Here is a 14,534-nt window from a genome sequence, read left to right as displayed (position 1 = left end):
CAACCTTGGCTGAACAGTTTGAGACGTGCCCCCACCCAAGCGGCCTCCAGCAAGGGAGCCCCAGCGTCATGCTGAAGACTTGGCAGAAGTAGGGGTAGACTTCTGCTCTTGGGAACCAGAAGCCGCTGCGGACTTCTTTCCCTTTCCCCTTCCCTTACCTGTAAAAAAGAGGGGACCTCTCACTTTTTTGTATTTATTAGGCCGAAAGGACTGCATGTGTGGGTGATATGTCTTTTTTGCCGGTGCAGGTGCAAAATGTAAAAACATTGACTTACCTGCGGTAGCCTCCGAGACTAACGCATCCAGGACATCGCCAAATAAGGCCTCACCTTTGTACGGGAGAGCCTCCATGTTTCTTTTGGAATCTGCATCCGCGTTCCACTGGCGAATCCACAACGCCCGCCGAGCCGATACTGCCATGGTAGCGGCTTGTGAACTCAAGATTCCAATATCCTTCATTGCTTCCAGCATGTAGGCGGCAGCATCCTTGATATTCCCTAACTTAAGGAGTATCTCATCTTTGTCAATCGTGTCTATTTCTGATGACACGCTTTCTGACCATTTTTCAATAGCGCAACTCACCCACGTGCAGGCAATAGTGGGCCTGAGGAGTGTACTCTTGGCTACATAAATGGATTTCAATGTAGTTTCCATTTTACGGTCTGCCGGCTCTTTTAGTGAAGCCGTGCCAGGTGCAGGGAGAATTACCTTCTTTGTCAACCTGGACAGAGCACTGTCTAACACAGGGGGTGATTCCCATTTATTCCTGTCCTCTGCTGGGAAAGGGTAAGCTATCTGAATCCTCTTGGGAATACGAAATTTATTTTCAGGATTCATCCACATCCCTTCAAAAAGAGTATTTAGCTCGTGAGAAGGTGGGAAAGTGACTTTGAATTTCTTTTCCTTACAAAAATATGCCTTCTCCTGAGGTACAGGAGTGGCTTATGTAACTTCCAGCACCTCCCTTATAGCCACAATCATATATTGTATATTTTTTTGCCAATTTATGATCTATTTCCCTGGAGTCACTATCGTCGACACAAGAATCAGTGTCTGTGTCGGTATCAGTATTCACAACATTTGCATATGGTCTCTTATGTGACCCAGAGGGGTCGCCTGCGGATGGAACAGAGCCCTGAAAAATCACATCCTCCACAGATTTTCTCCAGCACTCAGCATGAGATTCAGATTTATCTAATCTCCTATTGATATGATGCATACTATCACGTATTTCTTTCACCCATGCAGGCTCTTGGTGTGCCGGCAGCGCCACCACATTACAACTCTGTGTCCCTAAAATGGTTTCCTCTGGGGAGGAACTCCCTGCCTCAGACATGCCTCACACTTGTACAGCACTCACAGACACACTGGGACTTATTTGAGGACAGACCCACAGTAAAATCTGTCAGAGGGACACAATATAGGAGTAGCCAGCTCACAACCCCAGCACCTGTATTTAATGTCTGTGAACACAGAATGCCCACTGACATGCAGCGCTCTTTACACAGTAAAACACATTTGTAAAGCATCCAAATCGCTTTGTGCCCCCCTTATTTACACCCTAAATACTTGTAGTCAGAAGTGGAGGAGGACCAGCTATATCTCTGCAGCCTGAGAGAGAAAATGGTGCTGAGCAGTGTGCTGGCTGCCTGAGGAAGAAGCTCCGCCCTTTTTACCTCAGAGACTGTTTGTAATATTTACACTGGCGGGGGTAGGGCTGTGCCTGGGCATCTTATGCCCCCTATTAGCCAGTTTATAGAGGTATTTTGCTGCCCAGAGCACCCCCCGTGCCCTGCACCTTGCAGTGCCTGTGTGTGTGGGCAGCAATGGCGCGCTGCGCTCCCGCCAGCCGCGCCCCCGCCAGCCGCGCCGTACCTCAGCCGTCACTTACTTGATTGAAGATCATTCTTCTCATACTCACCTGTCTTCTGACTTCTGGCTCTGCGAGGGGGGTGACGGCGTGCTGTGGGAGTGAACATCTAGATACGGCTAGCATTCAGTACCCTTCAGGAGCTAATGGTGTCCTGTCAGCCAGAAGCAGAGCCATGAAACTCTTTAGGAAGTTGGTTCTGCTTTTGCCCCCTCAGTCCCACGAAGCAGGGAGTCTGTTGCCAGCAGTTCTCCCTGAAAATAAAAAACCTAACATAAGTCTTTTCAGAGAAACTCAGTAGAGCTCTTCCGAGTGCATCCAGTCTGCCTGGGCACATTTCTACAACTGAGGTCTGGAGGAGGGGCATAGAGGGAGGAGCCAGTTCACACCCAATGAAAAGTCTTTAGAGTGCCCATGTCTCCTGCGGATCCCGTCTATACCCCATGGTCTTGATGTTGTCCCCAGCATCCTCTAGGACGTATGAGAAAACAGAATTTTGTGTGTGGGTCTTTAATTTTTTTTTTTTTTGCTGTCTTACCATGTGTAGGGAGAATATGGTAGTCCAACAAGGCCTGCCGCTTTATAAGTGAAGACCATCTACGCATTAAGGTGGTCATTCCCAGTTGATCGCTCGTTATTTTTTTTTCGCAACGGAGCGATTAGTCGCTAATGCGCATGCGCAATGTCCGCAGTGCGACTGCGCCAAGTAAATTTGCTATGCAGTTAGGTATTTTACTCACGGCATTACGAGGTTTTTTCTTCGTTCTGGTGATCGTAATGTGATTGACAGGAAGTGGGTGTTTCTGGGCGGAAACAGGCCGTTTTATGGGAGTGTTTGAAAAAACGCTACCGTTTCTGGGAAAAACGCGGGAGTGGCTGGAGAAACGGGGGAGTGTCTGGCCGAACGCTGGGTGTGTTTGTGATGTCAAACCAGGAACGACAAGCACTGAACTGATCGCACTGGAAGAGTAAGTCTCGAGCTACTCAGAAACTGCACAGAGAAGTCTTTTCGCAATATTGCGAATCTTTCGTTCGCAATTTTGATAAGCTAAGATTCACTCCCAGTAGGCGGCGGCTTAGTGTGTGCAAAGCTGCTAAAAGCAGCTTGCGAGCGAACAACTCGGAATGAGGGCCTAAATGAGGGACCACTTTTTTATTTAAAATAAGATGGGGGAGATAAGGGCTTTAGATCCCTCCATCTGTAAAAGATTAGATATTTTGTGTTCTATTTCAATCATTGGGCCTAATTCCAGTTGGATTGCTTGTGGATCCAACCAGCAGTTTTTATTTGCATTGCATTGCTAAGGATTGCATTTGCAAAGCTGCTGCAAGCAAATGCAATCCTTACTAAATTAGGCCCATTGCCTGGTGATTATCAAACAATGGGGGTGATTCCGAGTTGTTCGCTCGCTAGCTGCTTTTAGCAGCATTGCACACGCTAAGCCGCCGCCTACTGGGAGTGCATTTTAGCATAGCAGAATTGCGAACGAAAGATTCGCTAATTTTCTCGTAACGATTACCCCGCAGTTTCTGAGTAGCTCCAGACTTACTCTGCCATTGCGACCAGCTCAGTCCTTTTCATTCCTGGTTTGACGTCCCAAACACACCCAGCGTTCGCCCAGACAATCCCCCGTTTCTCCAGCCACTCCCGCGTTTTTCCCTGGCACGCCTGCGTTTTTCCGCAAACGCTGTGAAAACGCTGAGTATCCGTCCAGAAACACCCACTTCCTGTCAATCACACTCCGATCACTTCAACAATGAAAATTCTTCGTTCTGCTGTGAGTAAATCTACTAAGTTTTGAGCTAAAATACTTAGCGCATGCGCACTGCGTACCATGCGCATGCGCATTTTCGCATTAATTGCTCAGTTGCGAAAATCAGCAACGGGCGAACAACTCGGAATGACCCCCAATAACTATTAATCAGGCACATTGCTTGAGAGAGGAGACTCCCCTCTTTCAAAACAATGTACCTGTATGTATGTGCGGGTCATAGTATTGCGTCCTTCATTCATCTCTATAATATGCAGGTGATCACCAGGCAATTTCTGCTAAGCTGCCACATAATTGTAAACTCCCCTATCTGAAGTATGGGATATGCGGTCTATAGATCTACAGTGTCTAGGTAGACAGTCAATAGGTCGACACCAAATGGTCGACATGCATTTAGTCGACATGGTCAAAAGGTTGACATGATCATTAGATTGACATGCAAATGGGTGACAGTGCTTATGGTAGATAAGTACAAAAGGTAGGAAGGTGCAAATGGTCGACATCCCATTGGTCAACACAGCATATGGTGGACATGAGTTTTTAAAAAAATATTTTTAATTATTTCAACTTTTTCATACTTTACAATCCACGTGGACTATGATTGGGAACAGTAACCTGAAAACAGGCCTAGTGAAGCGGTTCATTAATTAGGGTTTCCTATACTGTGATGGCAAAAACCACACCAAAAAAGAAAAAATGTTTTGTCACCCTTTTTCTGTGTCGACTATTTTTCATGTTGACCTTTCCATGTGTTGACATTTTGACCTTTTCAACTGTCGACCCTTTAAAGGTCAACCTAATTACTACAGATTGAGCTGCACTCATCTGAGGCAGCTCCATCGCAGGCATGCACTTCCGGTATGACTAGGCGATCCGTCCACCTAGTCACGCCGGGAGTACACAGAGACGCTCTCCCATTCTATGAATGGGAGAGCATCTCCTTCTAGGCACACCCGGCTGGAGATTCTCTCCCAATCTAGTGAATGGGGCGCACCCAGGCACAGATGGAGCCATGACTAGCGTGGCTCCATCTGTATGTCGATTTTTTGTCCATGTTGACCTTTTCATTTGATGTCGACCTATTCATTGTAGACCTTTTGTACTGTAGATCTAGTGAACCAAAATCAGGTGCCCGCACTTTACCAGTCTAATTATGGGTGTGATAGGGCATGCAGCACCCACCCACCCATATACAGAAAATGTACAGTATGTTTTCCATGGCGTAGGCTAATATTGTCTGTGATCGCAGGTGATCATCAATTAATAGCTACTAGTAGGCCACATGATTTGACCACTTCTCACTTTCAATATGGGTGCCCACTCAGTTGCATCTGTCGTTTCTTTAGCATGGGGCAACATTGCCTAGTAATCACAAGTGATCACCAGGCAAGAAGTAATAAGAGGCCTTTGTGGTGGCAATAAATCGGGTAGACTGTTAGCAAATTTAATTAGGTCTTCCTGCATTTTGAAACTGAATACTGATGCTTCATCTGTTGTTCACCGACGCACTTCTGTGATCAAAATCTTAGGAATGTGCGGGGATGGCCAGCACAGGGCATTTGTGCCATGCATTCCAGGTCTTGCCCCCCCCCCCCTTCCCCACAGAGGTGTGAAAAAGCATTACATGGAAGCGATGCTTTTACAAAGGCAGGCGGCTACACACCAATGCTTTTGGCTCTGTGGCTGCGTTGACATCACGCAGCTGCCGCTGCACACCCCGCAAACGGTCCCAACACACCTGCAATGTCCGGACCACACACCCCAACGCTGCCACAATGCTGTCTCATCGCCGCCGACATACTTCACGACCTTCACATCTCACTGTGTGCGCATGTGCAGTGCAGCTGCTGCACGTGTGTACACGGTACAGGCCTTCAGCCTGCATTTGCTGCCGCAACCAGGTCTGAATTAGGCCCATACTGATATAGCTACGTACTTGGTATAGGCAAAAAGAGTGAAATAAAGGGAAGGGAACTTAGCTTTAATCTGTGACAAGGTAAGGACAGAGAAGCAATCAAAATCTCAAAACGAACTTGAGTCCCTGAAGGTGCTATGAATGAACCACCACATTTGCTTCACCAATCTGAAAGGCTGGGTTATTAAGGGCATAATCACAGAGTTAGACGAGCATGAAACAAGTTGTTTCCTAAGAATGTCAAACAAGTATGCAAAACAAGGCGTATAGAGAAGGGGTTGATGGCTGTGAAATTCCACTCTAACCCCCAGGCCAAATTGTAGCCAGAAGTGAAGCATCATTCACTTGCTTTGGTCGTTTGAAGCGAGTGGTTTACCAATTGCCATAAAAATTAACAAAAGTTAATTCCATGCAGTGATAAAACACTTTTATTTAAAGAAGTGTACAGCAACACAGATCAAACCAGAGTTAGACAAAGTTCATGAGGACTCTGCTTCTGCATTATAGACCGTTTGTTTCTGGATAAAATAATTTAAACATGGCCTAACCGGCACTGAAGACAAAGCAGGCTCCAGACACCCAGTTTAGATCACCACGTCAGATATGGTGGCAATAATCCACGGAAGATGGCCGAGTCAAGGTGTGTGAGATTGCTGAGGCCATAGGCAGGGCTTAAAGTGGACATGGAGAGGTAGGGTAGCTCACCTCGCCTGTGACCCCTCCTGCTTAGCGCTGCAGAAAGGGGTGTGGCCTCAAAAGGAAGGGGCGTGGCCACACAAAAGTACCACCATTTCAAAATAAGCCTCACAGTAGCACAATCTTATTCACATTGCCCGCACCACATACTAGTGCCCTTTACGCACACAATGCCCACCGCAGTACCCTCCCCTCCTAATTTTAGATTTGATTCACAATATAGCAGTATATGTTGAGCTACCTTTGCTCCCCACTCTTATGTCTTCTATGTGTCCCTTCTGCTTTCTTGTTTCCTTTGTCTGTCACTCTCCTCATGTGTCCATATCGTCATCCTAGGTATCCCTTACTCCCTATATGCTCTCCTTTGTGTCTGATCAACTGAACCTTTCTCTCCTTTACTTATCCCCTACACTTCTCACTCCCTGTACCTCACTCCCCCATCTCACCCCCTGAACTTCTCCCTCCCTCCCCATCTCACCCCCTGCACCTCTCACTCCCCCATCTCACCCCCTACACTTCTCACTCCTCCATCTCACCCCCTGCTCCTCAAACTCCCCCAACTCACCCCCTGCACCTCTCACCCCCTCCCCATCTCACCCCCTGCACTTCTCACTCCCCCATCTCACCCCCTGCACTTCTCACTCCTCCATCTCACCCCCTGCTCCTCTCACTCCCCCAACTCACCCCCTGCACCTCTCACCCCCTCCCCATCTCACCCCCTGCTCCTCTCACTCCCCCAACTCACCACCTGCACCTCTCACCACCTCCCCATCTCACCCCCTGCTCCTCTCACTCCCTCCACCTTTCACCCCCTGCTTCTCTCACCCCCTCCCTATCTCAGCCCCTGCTCCTCTCACTCCCTCCCCATCTCACCCCCTGCTTCAGTGGTCTTGGCCTGGAGCATCAGGTCCCAGCTGCGGATTAACGCTGGCAGCAGCCGCCAGACAGTATTGGCTCACGGATCGGCTGCTATTGAAAAGAAGCAAGGAAGCACTGAATCTGGCGTCGATTGTGCAGCTTTTCATTGGCTGGCGGTCTGCGAGCTGTAATTGGCTCACGCCAGATTTTAGAAAAGATGCCCCTTCTTTTGATTGGTGCTGCAGCCAGTCCGCGAGCCGGGATTGGCTGGCGACCGCTGCCACCTTTACAGTGGAGCAGAGACCTGATGCTGTGGCCGGACAGAGGAGGAACTGGTTCTGCCTGCGATTAGAGGTGACGGAACACAGTTCCGCCCCGTTCCAGCCCACTTTAACCACTGGCCATAGACACCTTGACGGAATAACTACATAAATTCTGCATGAAAAGTTGCACATGAAAAAGCTGTATGCACGATGGGTGCCACGATTGTTTACTCTTGCCCAAAAATGCATGTAAAAGGATGTTTCAATGCAGTGTTTGGCAATGTTTAAGTGCAATTTGCAGGATTTGTGTAATTGATTCATGACTGTAGACGAAACTTGAATCCAGCACTAGACATTTGACAATGGCAGACTTCTTCCTGTTTCCAAATTTAAAAATTTGGCTCAGTGGGAAGAATTTCTCATCAATCATTTAGAGGAGATGCAGAGCTGTACAAAATGTTGTTACATCTTCACTTGCGGTAGTGATGTGATATACATATATACGTAAAGATAGGGCAGCAGAGAGCCTGACTGGGCCCATGTACTTTTGGGGGTGTGGATTAATCACAGGAGGCGTGGCCACACACCCTTATAAAAAATACTGAAAAAAATTGTATTTTTAGCGCCTCCATGGCTACACTGCAGTCCAGCACACAACAGCGTGTGCAGGGCTGAGGAGAAGAGCTGCAGCTGCTGCTGCCAGTTAAGGGGCAGGGGGCCCAGGGCCCCACCATCAGACCTGGGCCCGGGTAATTTGAACCCTCTCCCCCCTCTCTCAGCACCACTGCATAAAGATCAGTGAGTGTGTATTGTGGGCTATGAAGAATTGTGCATATGAGTAATTACACCTGTTTTTAGACAGATCTTTTTACACCAGTGCTGGTGCAGTGCACACTGATAATGATGATGATCACAATGAAACCAAGGGGTATATTTATGAAGCAGTGACTTTTGCATGCCTACAGTATGTTTCCCAGTAAGTCTGACCTCAAAATTTAAAGTGCCATTAACAATAAGTGCAACATTTATGCTCTGCAATGAATATACCTGCCACTAATTTTGAGGTCAAACATGGCATTTTGTAAATACACCTAATTTAGTTTTGTGATCAAGTGTGTCAAACTTGTGATCACTTCTACAACAGTCCTATTGAATTAAATGGAAGAAAATGTGCAATAGCAATTTAATGACAGACATGAACTGTAACATTTACACTTACACTTAAATAAATAAATAAATAAATGTATCTATGGCTTTTTTTTTATAACAAATGTAATGAAGTCTATCTATTAGCAGGGTAAGCAGACATCATTATGAACACAGCCAAGTTCTTCTTGGGAGCCCTGTTCCTGGCCATATGCTTCAATGATTGTCTTTCACAAAGTAAGTACAGCACATCCTGTAATATTTAACAATATTCTGTTGAAATCAAGGTGAAATAACTTCTATTTTTGGCAAAAAATAACAGTTCACATAAAAATGGAATACACAAATCCTTCTAGTCTACCAAAAAATGTACTTTTAGAAAAACCCATATAAACACCTTTTAGATAAGAAATGTACTGTAGCATACCCTCCAACTGTACCTTTTTGACAGGGGTGTACCTGATTTTTGGCTCTATAAACTTCCATTGAAAGTATAGGAAAGGGGCATGGCCATGCCCCCTTTACCCATGACCACGCCCCTTTTTGAATTTGTACCAATTTTTATGTGTAAAATGTTGGAGGGTATGTTGTAGCTATGTTCTTATCGTCACACTGTATCTACTAGCCTTATTAGCCTTCTTCTCACCTTAACTAGAACCAGGATCTGCTTTATACAAACAGTTTTCCTGTGGCTCCTTTAGTTTTTCTCACATCTACAGTACATCTGAAAACCAAGTGGTTGGTTTCAGGCTCCTGGCACCATCACCACACCCCAGTGCTGGTCCTCTTATTTGCACATGCTGGGTGGGGGGAGGGATGTATGGGTGCGGGGGTCAGTGAATGAGATGGGAAGGGGCAGAGATATCACTGTACCGGACCCCTAGATTTCTGGTGCCGGCCCTGGATGCGACATTCAACCTACGGGGCAGAGCATCGCACTGTAATCGTATGCAAAACACGTATGATTTGCATACAATGCATCGTACGATGCGGCAAGATCATATATTCGTATACCAGATTGCTCTAGTGTATGCGAACATAAGATACTATTGGCTCCATGACATTGATGGGGAAATGTTTTGTGATTTTACCAATAAAGCTTGCTGTGTTTTTATCCTGTGAAAAAAAATATTGCATTAAATAAGAGTATCTGATTGGGGTATTCATTTACTTTGTGGTATGCATTCAGTCCAAGTGAGTCAATAAAATATTCCATTCTAGCTTATGCGTACTGAGTAAATGTACCCATACAGTATACGCAGAGCTGATTATACCAGTGGATCTGCCCATGTACTGTATGGCCAGTTTAAGACATCAGATGTGTATATATATACTGGGCAGACTGTAATATTTCTTGGGTTAAGAGAATTTAGCTACAGAACATTTTAGCATTCACTCAGTTGTTTTCTGTTACATTTGGTAATAAAGTATACTAATCTAATTTTTGTTTGGTTTATTTTTCAGCTTTTACTTCAAGTGAGTATATGATACACTGTTGCCTCTGATATTCTTGCATGTACAGTATAGCAATTTAAGTTCAGAAAATAAAAAAGTAACACCTACTTACATCATAAGAGTTAAATATGAAGAGTTTTCTGCAAAAATTTAATAATAAATTTTGTTCTGCTCATCTGTAAAAAAAAAAAAAAATCCAGAGTGCCCACTAGTGACTGCCAGCCAGTTCTCATGCGCACATCTTGCATTGTCCCTTTACCTTGTTGTACTGCAGTCTTTACACAGATTGCAGGTAGAACTATAGTTTTACAGTTAGCATTCAACAATCAGACTCTCAGCCTTTAATTAGGATCATTACTGTCTCACAAATAAAAGCAATCTAATAGAATTGACTAATAATTAAGTGTGATCATATGAAACGTATTCTAATTGTCCAGAAGAGCTCATATAACTGATGTATCCAGTAAGTATTTGAAATAATCAGAAATTCTAATTGCATTGTTTATCCTCCACATGAGACACGAGGGGCAGATAGTAATACTGTACATGCCAAATCAGGCATTTTTTTTGCATGTATGACTTTTGACCGAAGCGTGGCAAGTGCAGCAAGCCTGCAAGGGGACTTGCTGACGGGATTCCAGCAGATGGAATGCCACTGTTGGTATAGTGACAGCCTGCATCCAGTCTGCCAGAATATCATATATATCCCCATAGCTGGATATGCACTTCAGTCTCCTTCCTACATTAGACACCAGCTATGCCATTAAACTCAGACTTCCCATACAGACAACTTTTAATTGTGAAATTATGTTTCTAAATGATTGATAAATTCCTGAAGCATTTCATTACCATTCATGGTATGCAGTTAATTTACTGCAGGGATCCTGACGGTCGAAATACCGATTCCGGAATCTCGACCGCGTAAACAATGCCAGTGGCCGAATTCCTGACAGATGCCCAGTATTCCCTCTAGGGTGGTGGTCCACACCACCACCTGAGGGGGAATAGAATAGTGTAGCGAGCCCGAAGTGTGGCGAGCGTAGCAAGCAAACAAGGGGACACGCTGCACCCGATGTTGGGATTTCGACTGTTGGGATTCCGGCAACAGTCTTCTCACCGTCGGGATCCCAACAGTCCGTCTTTCATACTGAATCCCCATTCACTAATTTCCATAGATCATGTTAGGCAGGCACTTTTTATTTTTTCTAGGTTTATCAAATTGTCAGCACATTATTATAGATATATATTTTTTATGCTGTGTGAAGGTAACATTGTGTAAATGGCAGTTTTCAATTCATAACCTCAACTCAGTTTTTACTACTGTATGTCTGAAGGTATGAAGTCATAAAGTCGGTGTTGACATTCGGAATGTTGACACTAAAAGGACATTCTGGAAATATTAACTTTATGTCAGTGTCAGCATTTGACATGTCAAAACAATGTCCATGTTGACATTCTGAATGGTGATATTTAGGCCATGTCAGTCGAGTCTAGATGGTGGAGGGCCCCAGAGTGTTAACGAGTGTAAGGAAGTCCAGAGTTCAACAGACATCTCCCACCAATGCACTGATACCACGGATCTGGGCCACAGGAGTGTCTCCAAGAGGAAGGTGACAGGTCAGCAGAGCTCCACTCCTGGGAGGTCCCAGAGCAGGTCATGAAAGCTCAACCAGCAGCCGTGAGTTGCTGGGACCCCAGGGAAGTTGTCAGGTAGGGGCAGTGTTCTTAAAACTTCTCAGGAGCAGAGCACTGGTTTTACATGTCTGTCATGATTTTTTGTTTGCTTTTATTCACAACAAAGATACGCCATACAGTACTTTGTGGTTTGCCAACAGTCCACCTTATCAAAATAGTAAAAAGTAGAATTCATTGGGTGGAATTCAAATGTTTGAAAAGTCGGTTGGGTGTCTGTTTTTTCCTGTCTATTAGATAGGAAAAAAACAGAGGCCCAACTGACTTTTCAAACAATTGAATATCCCCCATTGTGTAGGTTTTGCAAAAAATATCTGCACTTGAAATGAAAATGCTTTATTTTTAAAATTTCCATTTGATTTAAATGCTTAGTTTGTGTAAGAAGAATATGAAAGCCCAAGAATGCCTGCCATTTTAAAAGACACACTATCGCATTAAATGAGGCAACACATTTTGGATTTGACACAAGATGAGGGACATATGGGATTTAGAGCCACTTATACAGTATGTAGGGTAAAAATTGTGTACTGTTTCAGTTATTTTGTGGTGAGCCCCAGACAATAGCTTCTAAATGGGCACATTGTTTGAAAGATGAGACTCCCGTCTTTAAAGACATGATGCTTCCATGTGTGTGCAGGCCAGTGTGGGTGAGATAGGCCACAATGTGCCCTTCCCTCATACATAGAAGTTTATGATGATCACCAGACAATAGCTACTAGCGGGCCAAATAATTTAAAAGTAGGAACGCCCACTTTCATATATGGGTGCCCACTTGGTTGCAGCTTTCATTATGGGGGGTGAAAGAACACGTAGTGTCTTCACCCCCATATATAAAACACACATTTTCTGTGGTGGAGAGCAACATTGCCTGGTGACAACAGGTACTAAGGGGCCCCAAAATTTCAAAGTAGGGACTCCTCTTACCAAAATTGGTACCCCTTAACTATTCGCAGCTAGGTTTTCCCACATGCCTTGGCTACATTATTTTTCAATAGAGCACAGAGTTTATGTATGGTGATAAGTGTCAGCACACAGTTTGAAAAAGAGGACTGCCTGCTTTCAAACAAGTGTGCTGATATCTTTCCTAGTGTTGGGGTTCAGGAGTTAGACAGACTGAAAATTCCTCAATTTATCATTTTTATTCAGTTCTTTTCTACAAAAGGGATGAGTGCAGCTGCAGGGGTCCCCACCGATCATAAGGACATACTGACAGCTGTACTAGCACTTGCACAATAAACCACATTTCCTGGTTAAGCTAAACTGGTCTGGTTCTTGGGTCATCCTATAAACTGCCGGTGTGCACATTTAACTCTGCTAAAACCACCACTTGTATACACATTTCCAACACCAAGCTGGTTTGGTGCATTAAAACAGTGGACTTACATCATGGGATAAATCTGTAATGTGAAACCACCCTGTCATTCCAGCTGAACCTGCATGCATGTAAAAAAATGCAACTAGCAGCGTACATCACAAATGCATAAGTAACAATACTTAATCACCAATTGCAGTGGTTCTCAAGCTGTGTGCCTAGGCACTTGCAAGGGTCCCAAAATATAATACACATGGCCATGTTATGTACAATCCCCATACAAGTACATATAAATCAAAAACAATACTTAGGAGGATATTTTATACTTCTCTCAATATTTTTGTAAACATATCAAGCAGCAAACTTGTAGCAACAATTTGTATCTAATAATCAGTCTTTCATCAACAGATTGTTACTTGTATCCAGCGGAGAGTTATTACTTGTAATTTATAGCCAACTATTAAAGCAAAGCATATTAGTATAGCATGATTGTGCTTCTAGTGGCTGATTTAACACTATGGCCCTCATTCCGAGTTGATCGGTCGCAAGGCGAATTTAGCAGAGTTACACACGCTAAGCCGCCGCCTACTGGGAGTGAATCTTAGCTTCTTAAAATTGCGACCGATGTATTCGCAATATTGCGATTACTAACTACTTAGCAGTTTCAGAGTAGCTTCAGACTTACTCTGCCTGTGCGATCAGTTCAGTGCTTGTCGTTCCTGGTTGACGTCACAAACACACCCAGCGTTCGCCCAGGCACTCCCACCGTTTCTCCGGCCACTCCTGCGTTTTTTCCGGAAACGGTAGCGTTTTCAGCCACACGCCCCTGAAACGCCGTGTTTCCGCCCAGTAACACCCATTTCCTGTCAATCACATTACGATCGCCGGAGCGATGAAAAAGCCGTGAGTAAAAATACTTTCTTCATAGTAAAGTTACTTGGCGCAGTCGCAGTGCGAACATTGCGCATGCGTACTAAGCGGATTTTCACTGCGATGCGATGAAAAATACCGAGCGAACAACTCGGAATGAGGGCCAATGTGTCTCTCCCAGATTATTTAGTGATGCAACAATTATAAGGTCTGTGCAATAAGCCAAAGTGCATGCAGCTTCTTGTTAGTGCATTAGTTTCTCGTCATAAAACCATTATCATCCATGCGGCTCAATATTCCAACCAGTTATAAGGTATTAGATGGGATGTGTTTTTTTTGTATAATCTGTTTTTATTTAGGAAAATATGAAGATTACATCACATTTAGACAAAAGAGCTTCAAAACATATAATTAAAGTCATTTGCAGTATAGCCATAAGGGGCAGGGTAGCGTACCACCCTAGACACTGAAGGTCGGTGTAAATACAGGCAATAGTAGGGTGTTCTATAGTGTCAACGTGGTACCTACTCGCTATTTATCCAAACAGTGAGTGTAATCATGATAACATAAGTAACGTAATAGAAAAGCTATAGAAAAGAGCGAAGTATGAAATGAAGGAAAGGATAGAAGAAAAACATAGTGTGACCAAGCCTGGGGGCCCTCGAACTGAGGGGGAGGTGTAATG

At 44.5% G+C, this 14,534-nt stretch overlaps 1 protein-coding gene across 3 annotated transcripts in view; it reads left to right on the top strand.

Moving 5' to 3' along the window:
- Window positions 1-14,534, top strand: part of LOC135039548 (mucin-2-like) — a 95,026-nt gene that overhangs the window by 6,840 nt on the left and 73,652 nt on the right. For 2 of the 3 annotated variants that reach the window (XM_063954741.1, XM_063954740.1), the window contains exons 2-3: window positions 8,668-8,757; window positions 9,985-9,996. In XM_063954741.1, the coding sequence (XP_063810811.1) occupies window positions 8,688-8,757; window positions 9,985-9,996 (82 nt within the window). In that variant the 5' untranslated portion in view covers window positions 8,668-8,687. The remainder of the gene's footprint in view (window positions 1-8,667; window positions 8,758-9,984; window positions 9,997-14,534) is intronic. The other variant, XM_063954739.1, reaches the window with a different exon arrangement.

Source organism: Pseudophryne corroboree, chromosome 2 (assembly GCF_028390025.1).
Source record: "Pseudophryne corroboree isolate aPseCor3 chromosome 2, aPseCor3.hap2, whole genome shotgun sequence".
NCBI lineage: Eukaryota > Metazoa > Chordata > Amphibia > Anura > Myobatrachidae > Pseudophryne > Pseudophryne corroboree.
This window is presented reverse-complemented; position numbering and strand designations above follow the sequence as displayed.